Here is a 26,899-nt window from a genome sequence, read left to right on the forward strand (position 1 = left end):
AGCATCACCCTCTGCCAAGCATGTATCACTGTCTGAATTTAGCCTGTTCCCTTCCTCATGCCTGCCTGGTCTCACTTCGTCCGTCCTCTGCCCTGCCCCTAACTATATCTAGACCTGTATAGATCTCCATATCCTCTCCAGTTTCAATCTACGGATCAGCTTTCCTGACAGGGTATGAAAAACGAATGACCAACGGCACCGTGTGGACCTGAGGAGAGGTCTTGTTAGCCCTGGGACTGCTGTTTCCATTGTAAATCAATCTGCAGATTATTTTCTTGATTGATCAGTTGATTGTCCAGTTTATAAAAAGTTTTTTAAAAAGAAAGTAGTGAACAGTGACCCAAACAATTAAGTCACTATAAAAATAGTTACATATTGATTAACTACTTGGGTCGACCAATTGCTCTAGCTCTACCAAGCCGCTTCAGTCTCAAGCTTTGCACTGTGAAAAACATGAACCTGTAGTAAACGTATTAACCGTTCATAAAGCCATTAGGTACAAGTTATAAACACGTTATAAAGAGAGACATATTATATATACGTGTGTGTGTGTGTGTGTGTGTGTGTGTGTGTACATATAAAATTCTTGCTTTGCCAACAGTTTCATGATAGAGTGTATCTACAGTATATTACAGCTGGAGCACATCCATACCGGCTCCTCTGCAGAGCTCCATTTGGCCGCAGCGGGGCGCTCTTCTGCTTGTTGTGTCGATGCTAAGCGCCGCCCTGCGCCCTCCCCCCGTTTGCCTGCTGACTCCAGGCTTAGTGAAGACGCCCTTAGCAACAACACACAGCTGCGTCGAATAAGATACTCCTACCGCAGAGAAGAAGGATTAAACACTGCCGCTTTATTGCACTGACTACAGGTGAAGCTTTCTTGCGTGGGAGATGCTCCGGTTGTTTCTGCAGTTAACATGGGGCATCAGTGCAGCTAGCGAGCTAGCCTGTTTTGGCTAGCTATCCCAGAAGACGAGCGAAGCAGCCCCAAGCTGTCCCGAAGGAGGACACAGTCCGGGGGGTTCACCGAGTGGCAGCATCGCTGTTTGCTAGCTACAAAGTCAGCTAACCGGGAATAAGCACGGGAATGGTGCTCTGGCATCGATTCACTGCACCGACAGAGAAAGGCGAGGGGCACCCGGGTCAGACCACCAAGCTGTAATATTTGGACTCAGACTATTTTTAACAGAGGGAGCGGCTCTCGGGCGGACGAGTGTTTTTGTGGCTGTGCGAGCTAGCTGGCTAGCTAGCTGAGGGAAACGACCCCCACCGCCTGCTCAGGTTTTTCAAACGGCAGCCAAGGCTAATGCCAGCCAGTGCGAGTAGCAAACTGAACACACTAGGCTGTTGAATAAAACAAAAATAAATTCTAGAGAAAGCCAAGAAAAAAGAGCTAGATAACCCCAAGGAGAAAATAACTTGAGTTAGTTCAATCGAAACCACAGCTCAAAGGTACTGAAACTCCTCTCATTAGCAAACACGGCAAACTTCTAGATGCTTTTAGCTAAGTTTGCTACGTGACTCTAGCTTGAACCTTTGTTTTCCACTTTTTTACTCGGGATTTTTTCCACTTCGGATGCTGGCATCACATATTAATTGCAATCATGATGATAATAAGCAGAAAACCAGAGGGCCCAATAGCAACAGGTAACCACAACAGAGTTTCACTCTTTGTCAGTACTTTTTGTTTCCTTGCTTTTCTCCGCTGTCGAAGTATTTATGCCTTGTTTTTGTTAAATTCTTGTTTAAACTGTTTTAAGTGACGCGATGACGGTATTAAAGTGGCATCTCGTGGGACTGGTTCCATCCCCAAGCAGCTCTCGGCATTTACAGAAATACCTTGCGCCTAAAATGGCATTAATTGACAATTTTTCGGCTTAAATGTCACGTCGTGTCGTTCTGTGAACAGAGAACGGACAGATGCAGATAATGTCACAATGCCGTGGGCATTTCACAAGACGCAGGATGTAAACATGTTTTCTTTTGCTTTGCAATTCTATATCAATCACGAGACTTCAGTCTGTGAATGTTTTCAGGAAGGTCCAGGAACCGCTGCGTTGTTTTTACGTCTTTACTCGTAAGCATTTACTGTCTTATCAGAGCTTGATAAGCCTCGATTTTCAATGTCGGTTACATTTGGAATTTGCACCGTGACTGTCATGGTGGTTATTGTTATCTACATTGGCACTGACCTCATCATAGTTTTGTCTATGTGTTGTGTGTTTGCAGCTCCAGTACTTTAAACGTTTGTGAGTACTTTCAAGTCTCAGTCATATGCACTCTATACTGTACATACTGTCTTGAGGAGACTCTTTGTCCAGGACGCCAGGAAGAGGAGGACAAAAAGCTGAGCCTTTACCCCACCACACTGACACGTTTTATGACACATGATCTGCCGTATGTCTGTTTGCTTGAACCTTGTTCTCTACCCTTTGCTGTGCAGAGGGGGATTTTCACAGTGTAGAGAGGAGAGCTGATCGCCAGCTGGACGTGGTAGGCTGGATGTTTGATTACATCAAAGCTTTGGGCTCTGTTTATTTTTTTTTTCTGCCCCGGGAAAGATTGCTTGGACAACAAAGTCAGATACTGTACAGAAAGTGCTGAGCCCCCACTGAGTGATTAGGAGTTTGCAGAGGGCTAACGGGGTCTGTGCTTGCCTAATATTGTGTGTGGAGCCCTAATGCCTCTGTTTGCTGTGCTGTGCAGGTCTAATGCGTCTGTATCCAGGCAGCAGGTCTAATCTGTCCCGGAGCTGGTCTGTTGACGAGCTAGCGCAAGGGAACTGGGCTCTGACGCACCTGCACATGGTTACAACACTCTCAGGGGCTGGTCAGAGAGAACACCAAACTTTCTGCTAATGAGCTAACTGAACACGGTAGTTCTGTAAATGGCTTACAGCCTCATTTCAAGCTATCAAGAGATTATATTGGCAGCTTACTTCTATTGAAGTAGCAACTTATGTGCAAGCTGAATGACTGTTGAGATGAACAGCAGGCTGACGGGGGTTTGTCATTTGAGTAACTGGCTTCCTCCTACAGTCCCAAATGCTCCTCTCATCCATCCACTCATGTCTGTATCATCTCACATTAGGTGTTTGGCGTGATGCCACATAGGTGAGCGCGCGCACACAGCACTATTGAGTGACAAGCACCCGCATCCCTCCATATGAGCTCTATTTCTGAACACACCTGGTGTGTGCACTACATGACTCGGCCTGAATGGACAGATGGGCAGACGGAAAGATGCTGTCGTCACAGAGGCATCTGTTACCCCCATTAGGCCAATAATACCACTTGCAGCGCTAGCGATCTGAGACCCTAAGCCCTATCTAAGCTGGTCAGGTCGGAGCCCTGGCCTTGGATACAATGTATTGGATACAGTAGATTCAATGGTGTATCTGCTAATAATGGCCTTTCCACAGTAAATGTGGGTTAGGATGTTGTGGCAGACAATATGCATCCCTGCTGGTCTACAGAGAGCAGTGTAGAGGGGCTGACCTGCTGAGGCTAGCTCTTGGGATGTGTTGGCCCATACAAAATCATTTGTTTGAGTCTCAAGGTAGTTATTGGAACTGGTAGGTTGATAGATGAAGTAATCAATGGGACTTTGCCTGGTTTGAACAAACAAGGGATTGTCTGCCTCTGTGGAGAAGATTAGGTTGCATTCTGTAGATGCTACCTATGGATGTCATCCGCAGCTTTTATCCTTGAGTGCGTCTGTGTTGCAGATTTGATGATTCCACATGATCACACTGATTTATTTGTCCCCCTTTTGTCCCTTCAGCACGCCATGGTGACGGCCTGTATGACTCGTACATGAGGACAGACCACATCCTCAAAGACGAAGCCGATACAAACAGTCCGTCTGGGCTGCCCCCAATGCCCAAACACACAGTAAGTATACACACAAACATACACACAAAGCCAGCAAAGCCCTATTTCCTGTGCTGGAGCACACTCTGTCTCCAGACATCCTGTTCCTCAGAGAGATATTCCCCTCTCAGCCCTGTTCCTGTTCATCCTGGTTGCACCCCTCCTTCTTTGCTCAGTCTTGCTTTGCAGGGCGGATAGCGTATCTCTCGCCTTATCTTTTTTCTACAACCTGCACAATTCAGTTAAGTTTCATGCCCTTCAATGAAATGAGAATAACATGATCATGTGAGTGATATTGATTGACTGCCTGAGGGGGGACACAAGAATGCGTGTTGCAGCAGGCAATTCTCCATGACTGTATCAGATTATCTGACATGAAGTAGCCATTTTGTGTGCAGCAAAGGCAAATACAGAGATCCAGAGAACCACCAACAATTACCAGCCTTGACATTTGTTATTTGAATGTGCAAAATGTTCACTAACACAAATTCACCAATATTTGGTATATTTACATACTGTATGGTCTCCCATTTGCTTGTAACTTGTGGTGCGAATTTGTCTGTGGGGTATCTTCCTGCTATGTTAGCCTTCCTGAAAAGCCCCTTTGGCAGGAAAGTGCACACACACACACAGACAATGATACTCCATGGCCTCACACACCAGCAGAGGAAAAAAGGCTGGTTTGATATATTGTAAAGATTTATTGGGCTTGAAAATGTGACCCACAAACAAAATCACCAATCAACATTCCCCCCCCCTCCCCTTCTTCTGTCTCGTGTAATCCTCCATCAGTGGGCTCGCACAGAGGTTAGGCCTAGTTTTCTATTCTAGTCCTGTCCCTCTTCCTTTTGTATTTTCTGTCACGCTCACAGAGGTAATATCCTCTGTTGAATGTGACTGACAGCAGCTCGCCCCAGTTCAGCGTGTACAGTGCTTGGAGAGTTGCTTTGTGCTCTATTAAAGTAATAAAGTGATGTCATCCCTGTTCTCAGTCAGAGGAAGGGACAAACTAATAAAATAAATTGTAGCAGCTCTCAGTTCCAGGTCGTAATACAACATTAATGAGTGAGAGGATGGACAGCTCTGCTCAACATTGTAATAGACATCACTTTTGTGTCTGTGACCCAACTTTTATCTCGACCAGGGTATGCTGACGTATGTGTGACAGAAGGCTGCTTGTCTCTTACATATGTTGAGTTGTGCAACTGTGTGTGTGTGTGTGTGTATGTGTGCTTCAGGGGAAGGAGCATACATAGGTGTTTCTCTGACAGCGAAGAGATTAGCTCTTCTCCATCTGTTGCCCGATGCAGATTTGTAGACAGAGGACTCTCCACCCCCCCGGTATTACCTGTGTTAAAGAAGATTCACACTCCCTGGTTCTCGCTGGCCATTTTTTTCTGATAGCGCCCCCTACCCCGTCAATCAATAATACAGCACAGTTGGTGCGCCACACGTAGAAAGCTTTGATTTATATGCCAGCATTTGTGTCCGTGTATGTGGGTGAATTGGCTCAATCAATGACATTGGCTGGGTTTGTAGCACAGCCTTGGGACAACAGCTGCATGGAACCCTAGGTCAGCAGTAGGGCTGTTGTAATAAGTTAAGACTATATGGTTACACGTATGGAACCCCATCCTGCATTCCACCTCTATTTTAGGACTCAAAACTTACAACACAAACACACTCCAAGCTGAGCCCCCTTTCAGTGGAACATGTCAACACCTTCTTTTAATGTATGTTTCCTCGTTGTGTTTTCTATATCAGCTGATGTAGGTTCAGCCCCGGACCTGCTCAGCTGTATGTATGAGCTTCAGAAGGTCCTCAGGATGGCAAAGAAGACTAATGGGAGAAAAGAAAACATTAAGACCTAACATTTCCCCTCCGTCAGATGAGTGAAACCACTTTGCCATTAAAATAAAAAGTTTTCATATGAGAGAGAGGCAGCCAGAAAGACCCAGTTAATATGTCTCTCTAGTGTGTCTGTATATAGGAAGGCCATGCTGAGTTTATGTCAGCGCGTCTTATTAACAGCCACACTGCTTCTACAGTTTAAGAGTATAATCTAACTTTAATGACTGTCATTTCCCTTGTGCTCCATAATCTTGTGGAGGGCTCTTTCCGTTGGTGAGAGAGAGAGAAGAGAGAGAGACAGAGAGTGAAGAGGAATGAATTCCTGGGGTTGCTGAAACGAAGCTGTTTACTGGCAGGCGAGAGCAAGACTCTAGAGCTTTCCATAAACTCTTCTGACCTTTTAGGTTTTCTCAAGCAAAGGTCGATCTATCACTTTTAAGGTTGTGGGCAAATACGTTCAAAAGAGATTCTGAATTGTACAGTGGAAGTTAAATGTGGGACATCACAGAGTAAATGTTTATTGCCCCAAAGATTCTTTCTACCTTGTACCTAGTTGCTAACAACTAGCAAGCAAACAGCGAGTAGGTGGAGACGTGGGTCATTTTGCATGTTTTATGGATGGGGGTTGGCCTATTGTTGTTTTGAATTTCCTGACCGACTGTATGTAGATCCAGTTGTGCTGGTTCTTCCACTGCATCTCTTCTAAGGGCTCATGACTCTGAGCTGTTAATATTTAGGCCTGTGGGTAGCAAAACAAAAACGTGAGTCAGGTCTGCCAGCTAGTTGCATGTTCTTTTTGCACAGTGATTCACAAGTTCACTGGGAAAAGTTGCACTCTGTGATATCTTTTTCTCCGGCCACATCCAAATCACTTCCAATGAAGCACATTTTAGTGTGTGGTAGTGATATGTAAATAGGTACATCCGGAGTGTGCTGTTGTCTGTTTTCACCGTTTCCTCATCCCTCCTCTTTGTAAAATGAGCTTGAGAGTTGCAATTACAGTATTATTATATTATTGTTTATGAAATACTGATACGATTCAGTCCAATACCGAAATATTTTGTACACAATTGTGTTCCACATCCTCTCACTTGAGGTCTTACAGACTTCAGGAAGTCCCTGCTAGTATATTGCTAGTTTGTAGACACATACAGGGTGAAGTCCCCTTAGCTCTTTGACTACATTCATGGAACACAACGAACCATGTCTTCCACACAATAAAGTCTAATATGTACACCCAGTTCAAAGACTGCTTACGCTATAGTGGAGTGTTTTCCCAAGTGGATTAACTAATGCCCTGCTTTTTCCCCATTGTCTCTCTGTCTCTTTTTTTTCTCAAATAGGTTGTCAGTAACAAGGCTGTGATGCGGGATCAGGTAACTGTGCGAGGTGGCCAGCTGAAGGTCAAGTACCTGTATGAAGACTCCACTAACAACCGAAAGATCAACGCTATAACCACAGCAACCACTCAGAACAGCGGGACCACTGGTCAGACGCCCAGTAAACCTGCCCCAGTCTCCAGCCTGTCCAAGGAGCACAGTGTAGAAAGGTGAGAAAGATGGCGAGACGTCAGAGGAACTTAAAAACACCTCTCAAACCACGTTTAGTCGCTAAAAACACTTTCACACAAATTCATCAGTAACACCACTTGCTCGTTTGCCACAGCACTGAATCCAGTAAGGGCTCCACTGAATCCTCCAGCACACACGGAGGTGGTAACGGAGGGAACAGTGGCAAGCTGTGTGGCCCGCTAACTCCTGACCAGGCTCTGAGACTGTACCGATCTCAACTGACCACCCTGGAGCAGACGGAGATCCACTCCTACCCGGACATCTACTTTGTGGGACCCAATGCCAAGAAGAGACCTGCCGTCGCTGGAGGCAACAACAACTGTGGCTATGATGATGAGCAGGGCGGTTACATTCACGTCCCCCATGACCACCTGGCTTACCGCTATGAGTTCCTCAAGGTCAGACACATATATATTGATACTGTGAAGTGCTAAAAGGGTATTACAATAACACTCGAGTGCCTGTAAAACTAATAATGTTGTCTTTCTGGTTTTTAGCTAACATCGAATTCTTGTCTCCCTCTTTTTTTCTCTTTTCAGATTATTGGTAAGGGTAGCTTTGGCCAGGTAGCCAAAGTATATGACCACAAACTGCAGCAGCACCTGGCTCTGAAAATGGTGCGTAACGAGAAGCGTTTCCACCGGCAGGCGCAGGAAGAGATCCGCATCCTGGAGCACTTGCGCAAGCAGGACCGCAACGGCACCATGAATGTTGTGCACATGCTGGAAAACTTCACGTTCCGCAACCACATCTGCATGACCTTCGAGCTGCTGAGCATGAACCTGTACGAGCTGATCAAGCGCAACAAGTTCCAGGGCTTCAGCTTGCCGCTGGTCAGGAAGTTTGCACACTCCATCCTGCAGTGCCTGGAGGCCCTGAGCAGACACAGAATCATCCACTGTGACCTCAAGCCAGAGAACATCCTGCTTAAACAGCAGGGACGTAGCGGCATCAAGGTAAGACACCTGGCACATTTGTCTTGTGGAACTATGTACAAGCCCTGTAACAGTACAGCTGATGTTGATGTTCACTCATACATATCTTTCTTCTCCTGTCTCCGCCAGGTGATTGACTTTGGCTCCAGCTGTTTCGAACACCAGCGAGTGTACACCTACATCCAGTCTCGTTTCTATCGGGCTCCAGAGGTGATTCTCGGTTCACGTTACGGCCTTCCTATTGATATGTGGAGCTTTGGCTGCATACTGGCAGAGTTGCTGACTGGCTACCCGCTGTTCCCCGGCGAGGATGAGGGCGACCAGCTGGCCTGCGTCATGGAGCTGCTGGGCATGCCTCCACAGAAGGTTCTGGAGCAGGCCAAAAGGGCAAAGAACTTCATCAACTCCAAGGGCCACCCTCGCTACTGCGGCGCCAACACCCTGCCCACGGGGGCAACCGTGCTGACGGGGTCTCGTTCCCGTCGCGGCAAGATGAGAGGGCCCCCTGGTAGCAAGGAGTGGAGTGCCGCCCTGAAGGGCTGCGAGGACCCCACCTTTACTGACTTCATAAAGAAGTGTTTGGACTGGGACCCCTCGTCTCGTCTCACCCCTAGCCAGGCCCTCAGGCACCCTTGGTTGTACCGCAGGCTGCCCAAGCCCCTACCTGGGAACGAGAAGAGCCAAGGGGCCACAGTAAAACGACTCCCCGAGCATCACAGCACCTCCTTTCCCTCTATCCTGGCCAAAGGGGGGCCTGTCTTAGGCACCACAGCTGCCAACAACAAACTGAGGAGCAACATGATGGGAGATTCAGGGGAGGCCATACCTCTTCGCACGGTCCTCCCCAAACTTGTCTCTTAGGGGAAGAGAGACCGAGAGAGAGAGCCCTGTAATCTCCTCTCTCCCTCCACTCCCTCCTCCTCTGCACTTCTCAGGAGGAGTCAGAGTACAGGAGAAAGTGGAGCCTAGGTTTTAAAACTTGTTTGGTTGTTCTTTTATTTGTTTTCTACTGAGAGGTGTCGACACCCCAGTTCCTGGTTTTTAATATTAGCTGAACACAGAGAGAGCGCCAATAAAAGAAATACTCTAAAAAAAGTTTTTATACAGAGGATTTTCTTGAGCGGCTGTGGAGTTTCTGTTAACAGCCAACTGATAAGGTTTGATTTAGATAATGCTTTTTAAAATCTTCCTGGTGTGAGTGGATAGCTTCGTAAAAATGAGCAAATGTTTTTAACCTGCGTGTGTTGTCACATGAGTGTTGTGTTTTAGCAAACACACTCAAGCACACCTGCACTGTCACTTGCCTCACTTCACACTCTTAACACTCATAGGACACCACCCTTTCAAGGGAAATGTTTATATGAGTGACACTTGAAAAGGGCTACAGAGATTACTCTTATCAGGTTAGAGTTAGCAAACATCAGTTAACAGAAAAAGAATCATGCTTTAGTGTTTGGGCCCTGCACACACTGACAAAGTTGTCCCTCATATATACAACACAAATGCCTTCACACAGGTAATGAGGGATTGGCATTACATAGTTAATAATTAGGAAAACATTTTTTAGCAATAAGTTCACTTGCTCATATTTCTAATTGTGCTCTTTTTCTACCTTTCCTGATCCCTGGTGCTTGCATGTCAGCTCAATATGTGACGTTAGTATGTGTGTGCGCTTTAGTTTCGTGGTGCTACTGTGGGAGACATCGAGAGGGCGTAGGACAACCTATTTACAGCCCCCTCCTCCTCCTCCTCCTCCCCTGCCCAACTCCTCCATTTGAGTGCAAAGAGAGGGGGTGGGGGTGGGGAGGACAGTAGCTCCACTCCAACTCTGTCACAGAGGTGTCACCGTCACACTCGGTACTTCACAGACTGGTTTGCGTGAGGCAGAGAGATGGAGAGCTGCAAGTCATTTGCACATACACACCTGCGGGGTGATTGCCAGGAAAGTTGTATTTGGAAAGTTAAAAGTTTGTTACGAATGTCACCTGCCTGTGCCCCTAATTAGCTGCTGTGACTATTAGGAGTGGCGCATTAATCCAAATGGAAGAATGGCGCAAGATGAGAAAGATCACGGGGTAATATGAAGGGCAGTATGTTTAATATGAGCCAAGATGTTTGTTTTTTTTTCTCTGGGGGCGGTGTAGAAGAGTTGACAGGATGGGCCAGTGACAAAGGAGGGTTTTTATGGTACTGCAGAAAGAAGTGTTTCTCAGGGAGACATACTTGATACATCCCTTAATCTTATATGAACTGTGTTCCACTTAAAGTCCTCTGTCCCCGACTACGGATGAACATGCATGCAGTTCTGTCCACTGAGAGCCAGAGAATGCACGTATGAGTGTGTCTGCGAATGGGGGTCTGCATGCTCCACAATCTGACCTAGATTCTCTCCTCCCCCACCATCTTTCTCCCTCTCTCTCTCTCTCTCTCTCTGTCTCTCTCTCCCGGTCTCCCGTTTCTCTCTCTCTCATGTAGGGCAGGGAACCTCTTAAACTCACACACACACACACACACACACACACACATTTATATAGTGAATTATGGTGCTGTCCAAAAACGCGCACACACAGACACGCACACAATAGACACGTCCGGTGCATGTTGGTATGGACCACACCGCTCAAAGAGTTTTTTCTCTCGTCCCTCGTTTTCTAAGTGAAACTGTCAGGGATTTCTACTCTTGTCTCCATTTTTTTATAGAAGTGGTTTCTATTGCTATTCACTCCAGAAAATCAGAGGATGTAAAATGCAAAAGTGGAAAAAGAGAAAATTGTATACTGTCATGTTGTACTAGTGGTGTGCGTTAGTAGGAGGGTGTTATGGTGTTCCAGCATGAAATCACAACCTGTTATCAGACTGAGTGACAATGAGAAGAGAAACTGTACAGTAACCAAATGAAGTTGTGATAGTTTCTTTTTCTAAAGAAAATAAAAATGATTATTAACTGAAATGTGCTGAATCCGGGTTATTTCTGATTTATATTATTTATATTTTAACATTGATAAAACTGACTGCCTTATAAAAGTTGTTATATCTATTTAACAGGCAGAGTTGAGGCAAAATTTCCAGGCTCTGCCAAATCCACTATGTACTGTCCACAAAGAGCCAGCTAAGAACCGTTGTCCTTGAACCCTAACAGAATCCTTTTTTATCTGATTTCCAGTTGAGATCTGCTCTCGGGGGAGATCTGCATAGACGGCAAGACAACAGATGAAAAGAAACTTGAATTCAGATCATCCTCATTCGCCACCCAACCTGAAGCTCATGTAACCAGCAGTAACCAGTGTTGTTTTTGCCACTTGATACCTGGGGCTAGTGTTATCAAACAAAAGTGTATCTCCAGACAGCACCTGGTCCAGTCGCTATAGTGAGTCACCATAAAGTGAGCTGGATTTCAGTCGGTGATTAGGTTACAGATTCGGTGAACATTGGGACACTGATGAGTCAGTGGCCTGTGACACCACTTCAAGGCACTGTGTGATACTGACACTGCCTTGTTATTATGCACCTCCATGAAAGTCATTATACAGAACCAACTGAAGAAAGGCTGTAACATACGTTTGTGAAGATTTTGAACCGTTCAGGTCATAAGACATTATCTAGGAGTACTAAGGCTACACTCGACTCTCACTCACAGATAATGGAGCATAAGAAACGTTACTTAAGTTATACTTTTGCTCTGTAGTTTTTTCCTCTCTGAGTTTTTACGAAGGTGCCAGAGCAGCTGCAGCCAATAAAATTAATGATGGGTATGGGTTTGTATACAGTGAGTTAATGAGCAAGCGCTGACAATATTTGGTATCATTGTTAATTTATAGCCGCAGCTGCGTCTACCTTGCTGTGACATGTGAAACGGGTCTGCTCGGTGAGTAGTGATGTCACTTCCAGTTAATAAGTAAGCTCAGGTGCTCAGCGTTTGTCATTCTAGGAAACTTCGAGAACTGAACATCTGTTATGACGCTGTGTGTGGTTCATTAACTCTGTAACTAGGAACCTAAGGACCAAGTTAGTTGGATAACTGGCCTGAAAAAGCTCTTTTTAAGTCACATTTAAAGGGTGGTTACTTGTAGTTACGTTAGTCTAGCATCCTGCCCCTGCAATAGCCACATTTATCTTGTTTTCACCACGTTTTTAGTATCTATGTGTGAAAGTACTTTACACCTCCTCATAATGTGCCTCTGCTTTCTTCTTCCCCCCTCCCATACCAAACTATCTGCCCTGTGTCCCGTCTGGATGGTAACAGAACAGATGCACAGCACTGCCAGAAATATCCCTGTGAAGGAAAGAGTGGGGGTAAAAAGATGACTATCTGGTAATAATGACGAATATGACTGAGTAGACTGATCTCATGTAACACTGATGATTCATGGTTGTTTACACTTGCAGGCTGGTGTCCCAAGGGAAGAAAAAATCAGGTATATATGCAACAGGAGCAGGAGGAGGAGGAACCGGTTGAGCAACATCACCTACTGAAAAGGACCATAGAGAGAGAGGTTGTGTGTGTGTGTGTGTGTGTGGAGAGTGGGCGGTTGGGTATATGTACAGGAATTTGACACAGGTGTTTCATGCCAGCTGATCTTGAAAGTATGAAGGATGCTTCATGGCAAAATGACGCGGGTAACGTTATATCACATTGGCCTGGGCGAGGTTCATTCTTTCCATTGACAGCTTGTGTCTTCATTATCATGTTTATTCAAATTAGAGATCAGGTGGAACAAAAAAGAAAGCAGACAGTATATGAGAGGAGACAGGTGATTTTACTTTGGTGAACATAATGCAACCTCATCTTATGTCCTTATACTGTTGTGTCTTTATACAATGATTGTGCTACCCTGATATTAATCGTTCCTTAGCAGATTAATTCTTTGGAATTGGTGTCCATACAAAACAACCTGTTTTAACAATGCTGTATTCCTTTACACTTAACAGGAAGTTGTTTTCTAAATGGAAATGATTCTGTTTGTCTGTCTTTCTCCCTCCTCCTCTTTCTATTAATGAAAAAGTAGATTAGATCAATCCCATTAGACACCAACCCAGTCACCTTCTTACCATATGGTCTAAAGCTCCTTCGTCCCTACATCCACTTTGGCACACTGACTTCTATTCTCTGAACCACACACATTAGATGGTGTTTCCCCTTTACTCTGCCTATTCCTCTCCTCTCCTCTCCTCTCCTCTCCTCAGTCTCAACGAGTGTAAGCCTGCAGACCATATGGAGTCACAGCAGGACTTCTGGTTGTGAGTGTGGACAAGGAGGAGGAGGAGTAGGAGGAGGAGGGGGAGGTTGGCAAAAGCAGTGACATGTCTCTGATTACCACGCAGGTTAAGAAATCTTGAACTGCTTGTTGCTCCATGTTTGGCTAAAAGTGTAAACATCTGTCTATGTCTCTCTACCTGTCACCCTATTTCTTTATTTTCTTGTTGATGTCAGATACCTACAATCAGATGTGACTGGGTATTTACTTAAAAGACACCATTTGAAATACACCATTTGGCCAACAGACAACAAGAGCCCCATTTTTAGTTATAAATGTCAATTCAGCTCACTTCAATCTCACTGCTGTTGCATCTAGCCGTGACGGTAGCCATGTCTTGAGATATGACATTGTAGGTCTGTCAGATTTCTGCCCCAAATCCAGTGAAATGGAAGTTAGTGAGTCTCAAGGTATTAAATATCAGAGACAATGTCCCAGTTACACTGGGTAACACAGAGGCCTCCCTGTGTTAACTGAAGCTACTTCCTACTGAAGAAGTTGTCTCTTTGGAAGGAGTTGAAAGTGTGTTCAGTAGATTATCCAGAGTGGATGTGTCACAACCTAAGTAAATAAAAACAAAACTGTTGTCATCACTAGATACCAACCAAGGTAAAAGTGAAAATACTATATGTTTTTTTGTAATTTAGGTGAAGCTGCCCTTTAATTCAGTATGTTTTACTAGCTAAACTACCGGGCTGTGAGTTTGGTATTTTGCCGCCATTGGGAACGCAGTATAACCCAAAACAGCTGTGCAATTAATTGATCCTTTTTTCATCTAAAGAGTCTGTACTTGCTCTTTGTTGGTCTGTACACTGCTTTTCTATGTGCGGGACCCAAAAATAAACAAAAAACCCATTTAAACTAGCGGTTTAAGAACATATCTGCATGATTGTTACTTACATTGTTTTAATATTGTTAAGACTTGTGCCAAAAATATGTTAACTTGAACTTTTCCTCATTCTCCTTGAAAATTCTCTGTGACAGAGGACTTGCTCAACCTGTATTTAAGGCTGTTACAGAGTGACTGATGTGTCTTGGCAAACTTGAAGGGCTGCCCTGAAGGCTGGCGGTGCTGTTATGATGTTTTGTTTGTTCGCTTATTTGCATGTCATAAAAAAACTACTTCATGTGGTTTTTTTTAAAATGTCACTGCGAGCTCTGTCATGATCCACCAGAGTCCAACTCGTGTTGTTTTGATTGAGGCTTCAACCAGAACAGTAACTCACCTCTCCAACACAGAGTCCTCTGTACTTCACTCCTCCTTTACATAAGCTTTTTTTTTTTTTTTTTTTTGCTAGATGTTGGAACGGACAATACAGTCACACACGCACACACAACTATAAACACACACTGTCCTGGGTCACAGAGTGCAGACACACACCAGAGCTATGTGTGTCGTCTGGCTTCGGTCCACTGGGACAGCTGAGGTACGAACCAGGCAATGGAAGCAGCAGGAGAATGCCACATTAGTCCCCCCTGTTGCACCAGCACACACAACTACACACACACACAACACATGCCCCCACATGCACAAAAGCAGACTTCAGCCTACTGTTCCTTACTCATATATACACACACAATGACACACTCACAGCTGAGCTCACACCAGTCACAAACACACACAAATGCACAGCTGAGCACATGCCTATACAGGCTGAACAGATGCAGATCGTTGGGAGAGGTGGGGTTGTGCTCCAGGAACATTTGCCCACCCAACCCAACAATCTACATTCCACACAGACTGCAGGGTAGAGGAGCTGTGCATGTGTGCATGCTGCATGTTTTTCCTGCAAAAGGCATTTTGTTGAGACCTTTAACTTCTTCTGACTGGTCGAAACTCAAGCTACCCGTCTGTTCCTACAGTTACTGTATTTGTTGCCTGCATATACAGCCCCCATATCTAGGTTTTCAGTTTCCTTGCCTTGTTTACATGACCCGGCTGGGTCACAGTTGGGACTGGAATAGAGGATGACTCATCCCCTGTCTACAGAGATGAATCTGACTGTCTGTCTGTTTCTCTATATGTGCGTGTGTTTATGTGTGCGTAAGTTTGCGTGTGTTTTCATGGTTTTGTCTTTCCAGTTCTCTTATAGCCTGGAGGTAGCGGGTCTGCATAGCAACACTCTGAGAAGAAGCTCCAAGGGCACATCAGAGCAGTCATTTTTTCACAATATCTGTAAACCCACCTACTCGAAAGCTCCACAGAGGTTATTTTCCACAGTCTGGTTTGTGAGTGAAGAGGCGGATGAATATATTTATTACAAAAACAAAGTTTGGAGTTTTATTTTTGTGATCGATCGAAGTACTGTTTCGCAATGATTCAAGATTAGTATGACTTTTGCCCTTATGTTAATATCTTACTGTACTGCACAAAAACAATGCAACCATTGGCTCATTTTTTCCTTCCTGAGCCATAAACAAGCATCTGATTCATTTCTCTTTCCCCACTGTGTCTTCACACCTTCTGTTACCTATTTTTTCCTCCATCCACTGGAATATAAGGGAAGCTTATCTCTCAACAACATGGCAATTCAAAGAGCTTAAAAGCATTGAGACAAGAAATAATAAAACAAAATGGAATGTAACTGGTGAATAAACATTAGAGTACAATAATACTGTGGTACAATATGAATGATTAGTTCCAAATTTAATTTAATTAAAGGAGGTGGCAAACAGAAAAAATATTTAGGCCTCAATTTAAAAGGCAGAAACTATGATTAAGGGACTCCATCTGCTTCTGTATTTTTATGCTTAATGCACATACTCAGCTCAACCTCTGTCATGAAAGGGAGGTGGAAAATCTATGTCCTTATATGTACTCCATTACCACTGGAAGCCATAAATGGCTCCTCCACCCAGCAGTGCCAAACTACTGTCCTCAGATAACACAATTCAGATAATACAGTGGCCTCTTTCTTTTTTTTCCCCTCTCCATCTGTTATACTCCCACTCTCCTCCTCTTCCACACACACACATACATCCACTCTCAATGTTACAGTATGTTCTGATCAGCATGGTGACCTAAGACCGTGATGCGACAGGAGCTTTGTCGTACTAGATGTGTGGTTGTCACTAACAGAATGGTCCTTGTAGGTTATCTGTGGTGAAGCCGTACACTCCTATTGTCTGGAAGGGCACCTACAGTCTGGACGCTGTTGTCACAACCTTTCTGTTGCTGGGTAAATGGGATATTTATGGTTGGTTTCAGGTTTCATGGAGAAGACATGACAACCTTTACCAGGGGAATTTTTGGAGTTTGGGGAGACGGTCATCTGCTGGTGTGAACCTGGGCCCTTGTTGCTAAGCTACCTCTAATGTATCTTCCCTTCTTGGTCTCGGGTCACCACTGGCATTCAGATAATCTCACATTAATTGACCTGGCTTCTTGGAATTTGTAAATCAGGGGAATCGCATTTGTAAAAAAAAAAAAAAAAAAGGAAAGTAAAAAGAACATGCAAATATCAGGGCCTCCCTCCCCATCCCATCCAAGTTTTGCAGTCGCATGTGTGTATATGTACAACACGGGCTCATGTGCCGTATGTCTAAGTCTGTGGACGCACAGAGTAAACACAGACTCATCAGTTTCTGTCACATGCTCCATCTTGTTTGTACTTTTACTGAAACTGCTTTCCAAGTATAAACTCAATATTTTCCAGTGTTATCCAGCCAGAACAAAGAATTCTGTGAAATTGCCATTTTGTGCTGCTGCTTGTAAACAAGAACAGCAATTTAGTGTGCTTCAGTCAGGACATCTGTACTTTGAATGCTCTCGTAACAGTGGATACTTGGTAAAGTCAATTCGGTGCTGATTATAGTAAATCTAGTTTGAAGATGACACACTGCATTACTTTGTCCCAAGGGACAAAAGCTCCATTGAAATGTTCCCTGAGGGTATTTAACAGCACATTATATGGCAATGTTTGCAGGACAGGGTGGTACCAGCAGTGTACATGGTAGATGCTGTATTTGTATATAAGTTTAGATGTTTGTATGTTGGGTGGGGGGGATTGGCCTCATTCTCTCTGACGTCCTCCTTCTCTCATCCATCCCTCTCTCCTTTGTAGCAGCTGCTGGGTGAATTGTTGTCCTAAGAGCTTTTTCCATGGCACAGTGTTGAGAGCCAGTTTCCGTCTGCTTCTGACAGGAAACACGCTGACCTACTGAGGAGAGGAGAGAGAGGAGAAGAGTTTCCCTCACTAGCCAAAATGACGATGAAACTCGGTAGACTCTCTGTTTTTTTCTTTTTTCTTTTTTTGTCTGTCTCCCTCTCTAGTTTTCTGTCTGGCACACACAAACACACCAACCCACACACACACACACACACACATACTCTGAAGGAAACTGAGGAAATGTTTTAACAGAGCCCATCAGCTGGGCATCAATAATTCAGCCATTCTGTAATGCGTTAATGTTTGTGTTTCACTGGTGGATGAGCGCAGAAACTCTGAGCTATATTAAGACCTGAGGAACAGTGTTGAGAGGCAAACTGGCTGCTTTGTAAAACATCACTGCACTGCTCAGTGTTACAGGCAAAAACATTTTTGGAAGGACTATGTGAATACCAAATGCATTTGGTGGGGGCACAATGTTTTTTTCTCTCAGGCCTCCAGTGTTAAAGGAGAGCATCAGCTTTTTGGGAGATATGCTTATTCACTTTCTGGCAAGGAGGAATGATACCATTTTCTTATTTGTCCATTAAGTACAAGGCTACAGCTAGCAGCCTGATTAGCTTAGTCTAGCCTTTACACAAACAGCTAGTCTGGCTCCTTCCATCAATAACAAAAACTGCCTACTAGCACCTCCAAAGCTCAATAATGAACACATTATATGTTGCTTGTTTAATCCCTACAAAAAAGTGTAAAAATTTGGAATTTCGTTACCTTTTGACAGAGCAAGGCTAGCTGTTTCCCCCTGTTTCCGGTCTTTATGCTAAACTAAGATAATAAGCTGCTGGCTATCATCTTAAATTCAATGCACAGATTTGAGTCTTTGCATCTACCTCTCTGCCAGAAAACAAATGAACATATTTCAACACCAATGATTGTGCCACATATGCCTGGGTGCCCGTGTCTGTGTGTGAGAAGGGTGAAACTTTGCTCATGGTGGCTGTGTGGCGCACACACACAGTCAAGGTCAGAGTCAACACTTGGCTAAGACACAAACACAAACACATACAGACACATACAAAATCAAACAGTGTGAGGCCTGTCGGATTGAACAGTCGTAGTCTAGCCTCAATGTTCTCTGACTGCACTAAGTCCCAAGTTCAGGAGTTCAGGGCTTAATGTTACTAATCCTGTCAGTTGGTGAAATGTACACTGGAAACGTGAGGCAGGCAGTACAGTATTATGTATATACAGTATGGGCAGTGTACACTAAAGGTCCATAATGACGTCTATTTATGTTGCTTATGTGCAAATGGCACGGGTTCACGTCTTTTAGATAAGCAGGTGTGTGTGTGTGTGCGTGCTGTCATACATATACAGTATGTCCACATGGACGTACTAGGAGTAGAAGAGCTAGTAGGCATAAGGGGTGACAGGACGTGATATTGGCTGAGGGAAATGTATGTTTGAGGAGTGGGCTCCAGGAATGGAAATCCACACCAGTGGGGCATGCTGGTCTGTGGGTCATACAACCATACAAGGGCATAATAGAGGCCGAGGACCGTCGTACCAGCCCGGCACATGCACACATATCTCTGTTTGTGTGTGCGTGTGTGCATCTGTGGTGGTGGGGTGGAGGAGGAGGAGCGATGGGGTGGTAGTGCCAGCTGGGCAACTTAAAAATAGTGCGGAGTGGAGGATTTCAACTGCACGGGACTCTAGGAACACATGACTACCAGTCCAATAGTAATTCACAGTGGATTTCTCTCAGCTTTGTGATGACTGACGAGACAAGAGAGGATGATGATTAGACTGAGTTGTTTCATAGGGCCCTATCTGAGCTGCTTATCTTTAATAGTGAGACACTGTTGGAAGTGAAATGAGAACACTGTTTATTTTACTGCATTTTACAGATAGAGCTGTGTTACAGGTATCGCAAGGGTAGTAAGCTGAGGACTATGGAGTCTGTGGAGAAGTGAGCCGAGCAGGCATGCAGGGGCAGTGGGGCAGTAGGTTGAGTGTAGGAGGTGAAACGTGATGGGGATCAGACTGGCAGGATTAAAGAGCACTGCACTGACCTCTGCTAATGCACAGAACAGAGGAAAGGGATGAAGAACTAGTGGAAGGCTGCAGGAACAGCTGCTCATTAAAGAAGGGCCAGAGCACTATACCCCCACCCTGCCCCCCTCCTCCCATACACACCCATGCATATATATCAATACATCTGCACACACATGAAAGTGCAAATAAATGTGCCAGTGTGCGCATAACAACATACACAAACTGATTTGAATTGTAGGATAATCTTATGCACAAAGTGGCTCTTTCACCTCACATAATCTCAGTTTAGATTAAGATGGATTATTGGATTACGAGAGCCTCCCCCACAAGAGGGAGAGAGACAGGCAGAGAAAAAAGATGGATAGCTGAAACTTACACTTTGATACCATAGGAAACATGCATTACTATATTCATTATTACATATAATATAATATAATATAATATAATATAATATAATATAATATAATATAATATAATATAATATAATAATACTATTAATAATATTACCCTTGCTTTTATTTCATTCCCCAGTTTTACAGCATGTCTATTCACTTAGGTTTTTATACAGTTCTGGATTTTTGTAATGACTTTATGACTTCTGCAGTATGAGCTCATGAACTCATGTCATTTCCCCCTATTTCCCATCATATCCCTTATATCCTCCTTGTCTCTTCCTTTAAAGCAAGAGTAATAACATTTTTGGGAATACACTTTTTGCTTTGTTGCTGAGGGTCACTCTTGCATCTGTTTGGTAAATATGAAGCTACCGTAAGCAACAGATCAGTTTAGCTTAGCACCAAGGCAGGAAACACTTAGCCTGGGTCTCTCCATAGGTAACAAAATCCAATTCCTGAAATTCTGAACTATTGCTTTACAGTGTTTACAGTACCTATCATCACTTATGTTTGTGTATTGCTCAGGGTGGTTTTATGGTACATCAGATGCTTTAATCAATATTTTTCACTATTACAAGCAAAGTTCTTGCCTGTTTCTTAATGTTCTCTGGGCATTTTGGTCTACCTCTTTGTTATTACATAACATACATGTGACATAACATACATGACATGAAAAACATTAAATTAATCTGAGATGAAGGACGGGGGTGTGGGAAAAACAGAGTCATGTGTAAGCACTCTGGAAAAAGAAAAGATGTGTGTTCTCACTGAGAGAATATTGATTTAACAGACACAGGACATTTCATTGAATTAAATGTATAAGCATACAACAACACACAGTGTGACCTTTATGCCAATCTGTCAAGAATAGACACCCACACAAAGAGGGGATATTCACAGTGTAACAATTTATTGTACATCGATATCCATGAAGAGCACTTTATGAGCTATGACCATAATATTCTAGGTCATCATAATCATAGCAGACTTGTGACTGAACTTGTGTGTTTGTGTCTGTCCAAGTGCCCAAACAGACACATTCAAGTGTTTCTCTGGTTGTGTGAGTGTGTATCTTCCCTCCAAGACTGGGTCAGTGGCCTGGAGTGAATCATGGGGAGAAAAAACAGCACATCGTTGTTGTGTCTGTGAGGAAGTCAGTGTTGTGCCAAAGCACCAATAACTGCAGAGGCTCCCTCTGTGCAGGATAACTAGAGCGTCCTGCTGCCCCAATGTCACTGGGTCAGCAGAATCAGACCTGTGTATCTGTGGGCAAATGTGAGAAAGAAACAAGAGACAGAGTGGGTTACAAGTTTGTGAGTGAAAAGGAGAAGCGGGTGTGAGTGTGCATGTGTATGTGTGTGTGTGTGTGTGTGTGTGTGTGTGTGTGTGTGCGTGGTTGTTTATTAGTAGGGTGGGAATGAAATTAGGGCATTCTCTACAGCTGAGCGGGGCAGAAAACAAGCTGGCAGCAGAAGTGGGCTAAATAATCATCCTCTACCATCAAATGGCCTCTTGTTTATTTGGGGGGGTGGGGGGTGGTGGTGGTCGGGAATGTTCATGTGACGAAAACGTGAGCGCAACTGCACACACATGAGCTAACAAATTGTTGTCCCATTAACCCCGAAAGAAAGAAAAAAAGAAAACGCATCCTTCGTGTTTCTAGTCTATTTCACCAATTTATCAGTTTCAGTTGAAAAGTTTTTTTTGCTCCAAATTTCCCTCTATTTTCCCTCTATTTCCTTTCTCTTTCAGTCACACAAAACTTTCCCTCTCTCCTCAGCTCCTACAGCAGGCCCCGGGGTCAGTTTGAAAAGGCCAGCGCACAAGACCGCCGAGGGCCCTCATGCCTCTGCGGGGACCTACGTGGTTCATTCTCTCTCTGTTCATAGATGAAAGCAGGATTCCAGCAGCGGTCACATGCTCCCCGCAGGGCTGTAGTGGGCCAGGCATTTCATGGATGACAAGCCATACATGGATTCTTTTGTCTGTGGATGCATGTGCAGATTTCTGTGGCATTGTTCAATTCTTCTGTTAAAGGCAACCTGTGCCTTTTCATGTTTGGTTTTTGCGTGTGCAGGTGTTAATGTGAATGTGAGAGAGAGAGAAATGAATGTGTTTGCTCCTGGTCCTCAAGGCTTTCAAGTGGAATATGCTAGCATGCAAAAGTGTTCCATGAGAATAATGTGAATGAACCACTATTGCAGTTGCACTTAAATATATATGAGAAGTATTAATAAATTATATTCAATGGACTACTGCAGCACACCCACACAAAACAAAACCACAATAATTTCCTGCAGGCCGTGGTGTGCCTCCACCTTCAGAGGCCTGTGTTGCAGAGCTGAGATTGGAAGTGACTTTACACGCTCTGTATCTCTCCATCACAAGACTGGATCGCCTCTGAGCTGATAATGTCCGTGACTCCTTGTTGGGGTTTTTACATCCTTATGCGTGTGTGTGTGTTTGTGTGAAAATGCGAAAGAGGGGGAGAGAGTGAGAAAAAGAAGCATGAGAGTGGAGGATGAGGATGATCTTAGTCACTGCCGCTGCCCTTAAGAGCTTGTTGTCTCAGAGGAACTGTTCATCGGTCTCCAAAGAAACCAGAACAGGGATGCCACCTCTTCTGTCCTGGGAGAGTTTTGTCATGCTTCACCGAGGTGAACCAGGCCAGGAGCAAATCGCACCGCAAATAGACCTACAAGTAAACAGGCTGATGAACAGGTAGCCTTAAAGACAAAGTTTATAGTTTCTAGTTCTAGTTTCTGTGGGTCATGTGTAAACAAATGTATTGCAGTGGTTGAAGGATGCAGATAAAGCAGGGTGAAATGAGATCATATGTAAATATGGGTTCTTGGTGCTCTACTTAGCAATTAGAGAGAGACGGAGAGACAAAGAGAGAAGAGCAGGCGAGACTGAGAGATCATACGAGGGGATCATCGGGGGTGTGTGTGTCTGCGTGCATCAGATGGGGTGAACAGGTTCAACAGGTCCCATGTGGGAGGCTTGCGAGTGTTCAGGTGTTAGAATCCTATATCAGAGCCAGTGCTGACCATGGGTCTATATCAAGAGCCGGCTAGGGTTTCAGCCCCGGGGCGATGATGGAGGATTATTCTGAGAAAGACGGGTTCTGGCCAGCCTGAAATAACTGATCCAAACTCGCTCTGACTTTCGCTCGCTAATGAAGAACAGAGGGAGGAGAGGGAAAGATGGAGGGAGATGCACCTACTGCCCCTGAGATTTCCTTCCTGTCAGGAAGTTAAAAGGAGTGCCTGTGAAACAAGAGAGAGTGTCAGGGGAGCATTCTGGGAAGGAGTGGAGAAAAGGAAAATGTCAGCATGCCAGATTCTGCAGCTCTGTGCGCAGGCCATGCATTCCTGATCCTTGTAGACCAGCACAAACTCTGGGACACTGACACATAACCCAACAGCTACAGACAGAAATCCTCCATGTACTGTTGGTGTGATATGAGCATTCTTCTCTCTGATATTGAATAAAGGGAATAAAGGTTGAAACCGTGACACTTTCATCAGGGAGAACACTGTACTGAACAGGTTGTCCTGAGTGTCTGTGGAGCAGTTTTAAGTGTGCCGGGAGCTATGCAAAGTAACTGTAACTCTGTAGCTCGTGTTAACTCATCAGCACAAAGCTGTCAAAGCTCGGGCAACAGTTTCCAATTTCAGACCCCTTTCTCACACAGACTGTGTGTGTTCGTGTCTAGGGGCTCTTGTGCATAGGTGTTTCAAAAGGTGTGCTCTGTCTGTATATATTGGAATTTATGAGGACATGTGATGCGATTCCCTTACATAAGTGAGGACAATAACAGTGAAATGTATCCATGTGGAACCTAGGCAAAAGGACCGTGTCACTTCTTCATGCTCTGCTGCTGGGAAGTTAGGAAGATTGCATAATATCCTTCCATTATTTATCTAATATATACTGTAACTGAAGGAATTTATTATCCTTAAACTTACAGGCAGTTTCCCCTTAGTTCATGAATGAAAAACTAGGGATTACTTGTTGGATTATAGGTGTAACACAATGTTTATCCAGGATTATAGCAGCACATCTCAGAAAATGATCAGATCATGTTATGAGTACATAATGAATGTTTCTAGCATAGAAGAAGCAACACAGACCAGATTTCTTGTTTTCCAAGCAGCCAAGCAACATACAGTATTCCAGGAATACCTTTTCATTCTCGTGGTTGATTTACATGGAAAACTAGTCTTGACAGTTCACTCAGCAATGATATGTATCTCCTTTTTTTTTTTTTTTTTAAGTAAGATGTTGGAGGAAAAGCACACACTGATTTTACACATCAAGATCACCTCACTCGTCATGGGAAAGACTACTCAGCCAGTAAAAACGCTTGTGTAATGTCTTCTGTTGCTCTGGAGGGAGCTTTCTAAGGTCTGATTAACTAACCCTGATGGTGTCATCAGGTTAGTTTATCAGCTTGGATGCTATCAGATTGCCTTGTGGAAATTTTTGTATTTAGATTTTTGGAAAAAAAAAAATCAAAATTATTGCAAAATAGGTGCAGCAATAAAAATAAAAATAAAATAAAATATAGACAGTTCCTAGTCTCATCAGTTTCTTCAGTTACACTGAGGTCAAATAGGATAATAGTACTTACTTTTGTATGATATATTTCATGTGTACTGCACAATGTTATCCACTATAAAAACTTAAACTGCTGAGTATTAGTAGAATGGAGCAGCAAGCCCCTAAATGTTAACTTAATGTACAGACACAGGCAACCTCTCATGATCTACAATTCACATATTTAATATATTTCACTGTTATAACTTCTTGTTTGATAGCAAATCAATCAACATGAGATCAAATTCAACATGATCTAGCAGTTAAGGAGAAGCACTAGGAGTAAAGTGAAGCAAGTTCCCATTGGTGCAAGTGCAGTTGACAAGCTGGGACTTGGCCCCTCCATCCTATTTATACATTGCAATACACAAGAACTGGTGTGTATGGTGGGAGTACAGGACGGCCTGTGACAATGTCATGATACATCTTTTAGTAACATGTACTTGATGTTCTCTTAATGGTGTCATTGTCATTTAATGGTGCATTATACAGCTGATCCAGTTTTAGTTTGAGAAGGCCAGTGTGATTTGAAGACAAAAAGGTACAAATAAACAGAGGTTAATCAAGTGCATTGCTGAGCAGACAACAAAAGCAAAACCAACCAACCAACCAAAGCATATACACTGTTGAGAAATTTTCACATTTTTTCAAGATTCAGCTGGCAGCAGCTTGACCTACACAACTGTGTTATTACCCTTCATACTTAAGTATTTCAGCTATGAATGCTATACACCATCAAGTTTTATCAGCTGAGCAAGGTCACAGAGTGTTTTCAAGAAAGTGTCAGCATTTTGACTGAGAGTGAGGTGTTGTAGCAGGACAGTTCTCTTTCACTTCAGTGTGAGACAAATGGTTGATGATAATTCAGCTACTTTTAGACCATTTTAAACATTTCTTTGTGTGATTATGTGACTCACTTTGTGTCTGTCCTGTGTGGAATACCCTTTTCATCTGCTTCATACTGGTCTAAAAACACTATCATTGTAAATACTGTGTTGAACTCTTAAATATTATATTTACTTGAGGTTCATATTAGGTTCTTACAAAAATTTAGACTGGTCTGTCATCTAGTGGTTACAAGAGGTACAGCACTTAAGTTCCAGTCTGACTCAATGAGATCAAGAAAGGGAAATAGAGTATGTGAAATATCACACAGAATATCAGCTTTGTGAGCATATTAATATGAGATAAGGTTAAATTCAAATGGACAAGTTTAACAGTAAGAGATTACTGTGACAGCTGCAACCTTGGATAGCCTACTTTTTATAATTTACCCCTGATAGCCCTCTTATTATTTGAAGAAGAAGAAAAAAAGGCACTGTGATGTTCTTGGACTCGATGTATTAGTTCTCAGACAGTGGTATATCTTTATATTTCTACGTCTGAAAGTGACATTCAGGTGTAATTTTTGGCTTTTCCAATGTCTTGAAAATCTAGCTTTAATCAAGCATACCACATAGCCAAGACTCATAGTCAAATAACAACATATTAGATTCTAACTGACTTGAACACAGATTGATAGTTAAATGTATTGATGATTAATGGTTAAATTAGCTTTTGGTTAAGGGGACAATGATGTTGATGTAGCCTTGTGAATTCAATTAGAGGTGTAAAAGTGGTATGATTTATTACGTACATTCACAGAACTGGTCAGGGACATAGCTTATACTGACACTGAGCTCAAATCTTTGGTATTTTTGTATGGTGGTTAGGAGATTTATCAAACTGGGAGTTCTACAAGTAAAATGTACACATTCACTCACTGTATAGGCCAATGACAGTATTTTCAGACTACTTTTATGTCAGCAAATAAAGAAGTTTAAATAGTTGTGTTTCACATTACCAATGGAGAGACTCGCCTGTCTTTGTGAAGTCACAAAACTGAAGAAAAACTTTAAAAACTGTAATGTTAAACCAATCAAAATTCAGTTTTAACCAGGAAAAGCCGGCAGGAAAAACTGCATTGCTCACTAACCTTGAGGTAACCTATGGTCAGAGATTACTGGGTCTATTTTTGTCCCTCTCTCTCTTTTACTATCAAAACATTGTAAGTGGGTCTCTACAGAACAGCAGAGAGGGTTAATCTGCTGATTTCAAGTCACCAGTGTGGGGAGTTGAATTTTCCTTTCATAAGGCCTGTAGGGCAATTCAGTGGTGGAGAAAGTAATCAGATCCCTTACTTAAGTAAATAGCAATACTGCACTGTGAAAAATACACCATCACAAATATATATTGCACTGAAGAAGTATACTCA

The 26,899-nt window shown here is 43.4% G+C and overlaps 1 protein-coding gene across 3 annotated transcripts; it reads left to right on the forward strand.

The window, feature by feature from the left end:
- The first annotated feature begins 741 nt into the window (after nt 1–741).
- dyrk3 (dual specificity tyrosine phosphorylation regulated kinase 3) lies at nt 742–11,176 on the forward strand. Of its 3 annotated transcripts, none has more exons than XM_018686741.2 (6): nt 742–1,644; nt 3,781–3,890; nt 7,064–7,269; nt 7,386–7,689; nt 7,831–8,247; nt 8,356–11,176. In XM_018686741.2, the coding sequence occupies exons 1-6, from the start codon at nt 1,602–1,604 to the stop codon at nt 9,085–9,087; spliced, it is 1,812 nt and encodes a 603-aa protein (XP_018542257.1). In that variant the 5' UTR covers nt 742–1,601; the 3' UTR covers nt 9,088–11,176. The 3 variants fall into 3 exon arrangements, with proteins under 3 accessions (XP_018542257.1, XP_018542258.1, XP_018542259.1); XM_018686742.2 differs by lacking the exon at nt 742–1,644 and adding an exon at nt 1,955–2,074; XM_018686743.2 differs by lacking the exon at nt 742–1,644 and adding an exon at nt 2,340–2,490.
- Nucleotides 11,177–26,899: the final 15,723 nt, after the last annotated feature.

The sequence above is a fragment of the Lates calcarifer genome, linkage group LG12, assembly GCF_001640805.2.
Source record: "Lates calcarifer isolate ASB-BC8 linkage group LG12, TLL_Latcal_v3, whole genome shotgun sequence".
NCBI classification, from domain to species: Eukaryota; Metazoa; Chordata; class Actinopteri; family Centropomidae; genus Lates; species Lates calcarifer.

Bases quoted from the DNA above. Each gene is read 5' to 3' on its own strand.
- dyrk3 (XM_018686741.2), top strand. From the start codon at position 1,602: ATGATGATAATAAGCAGAAAACCAGAGGGCCCAATAGCAACAG. The intron at 3,891-7,063 runs GTAAGTATACAC...TTTCTCAAATAG, and splicing joins CCCCAATGCCCAAACACACA to GTTGTCAGTAACAAGGCTGT. The intron at 7,690-7,830 runs GTCAGACACATA...TTCTCTTTTCAG, and splicing joins ACCGCTATGAGTTCCTCAAG to ATTATTGGTAAGGGTAGCTT.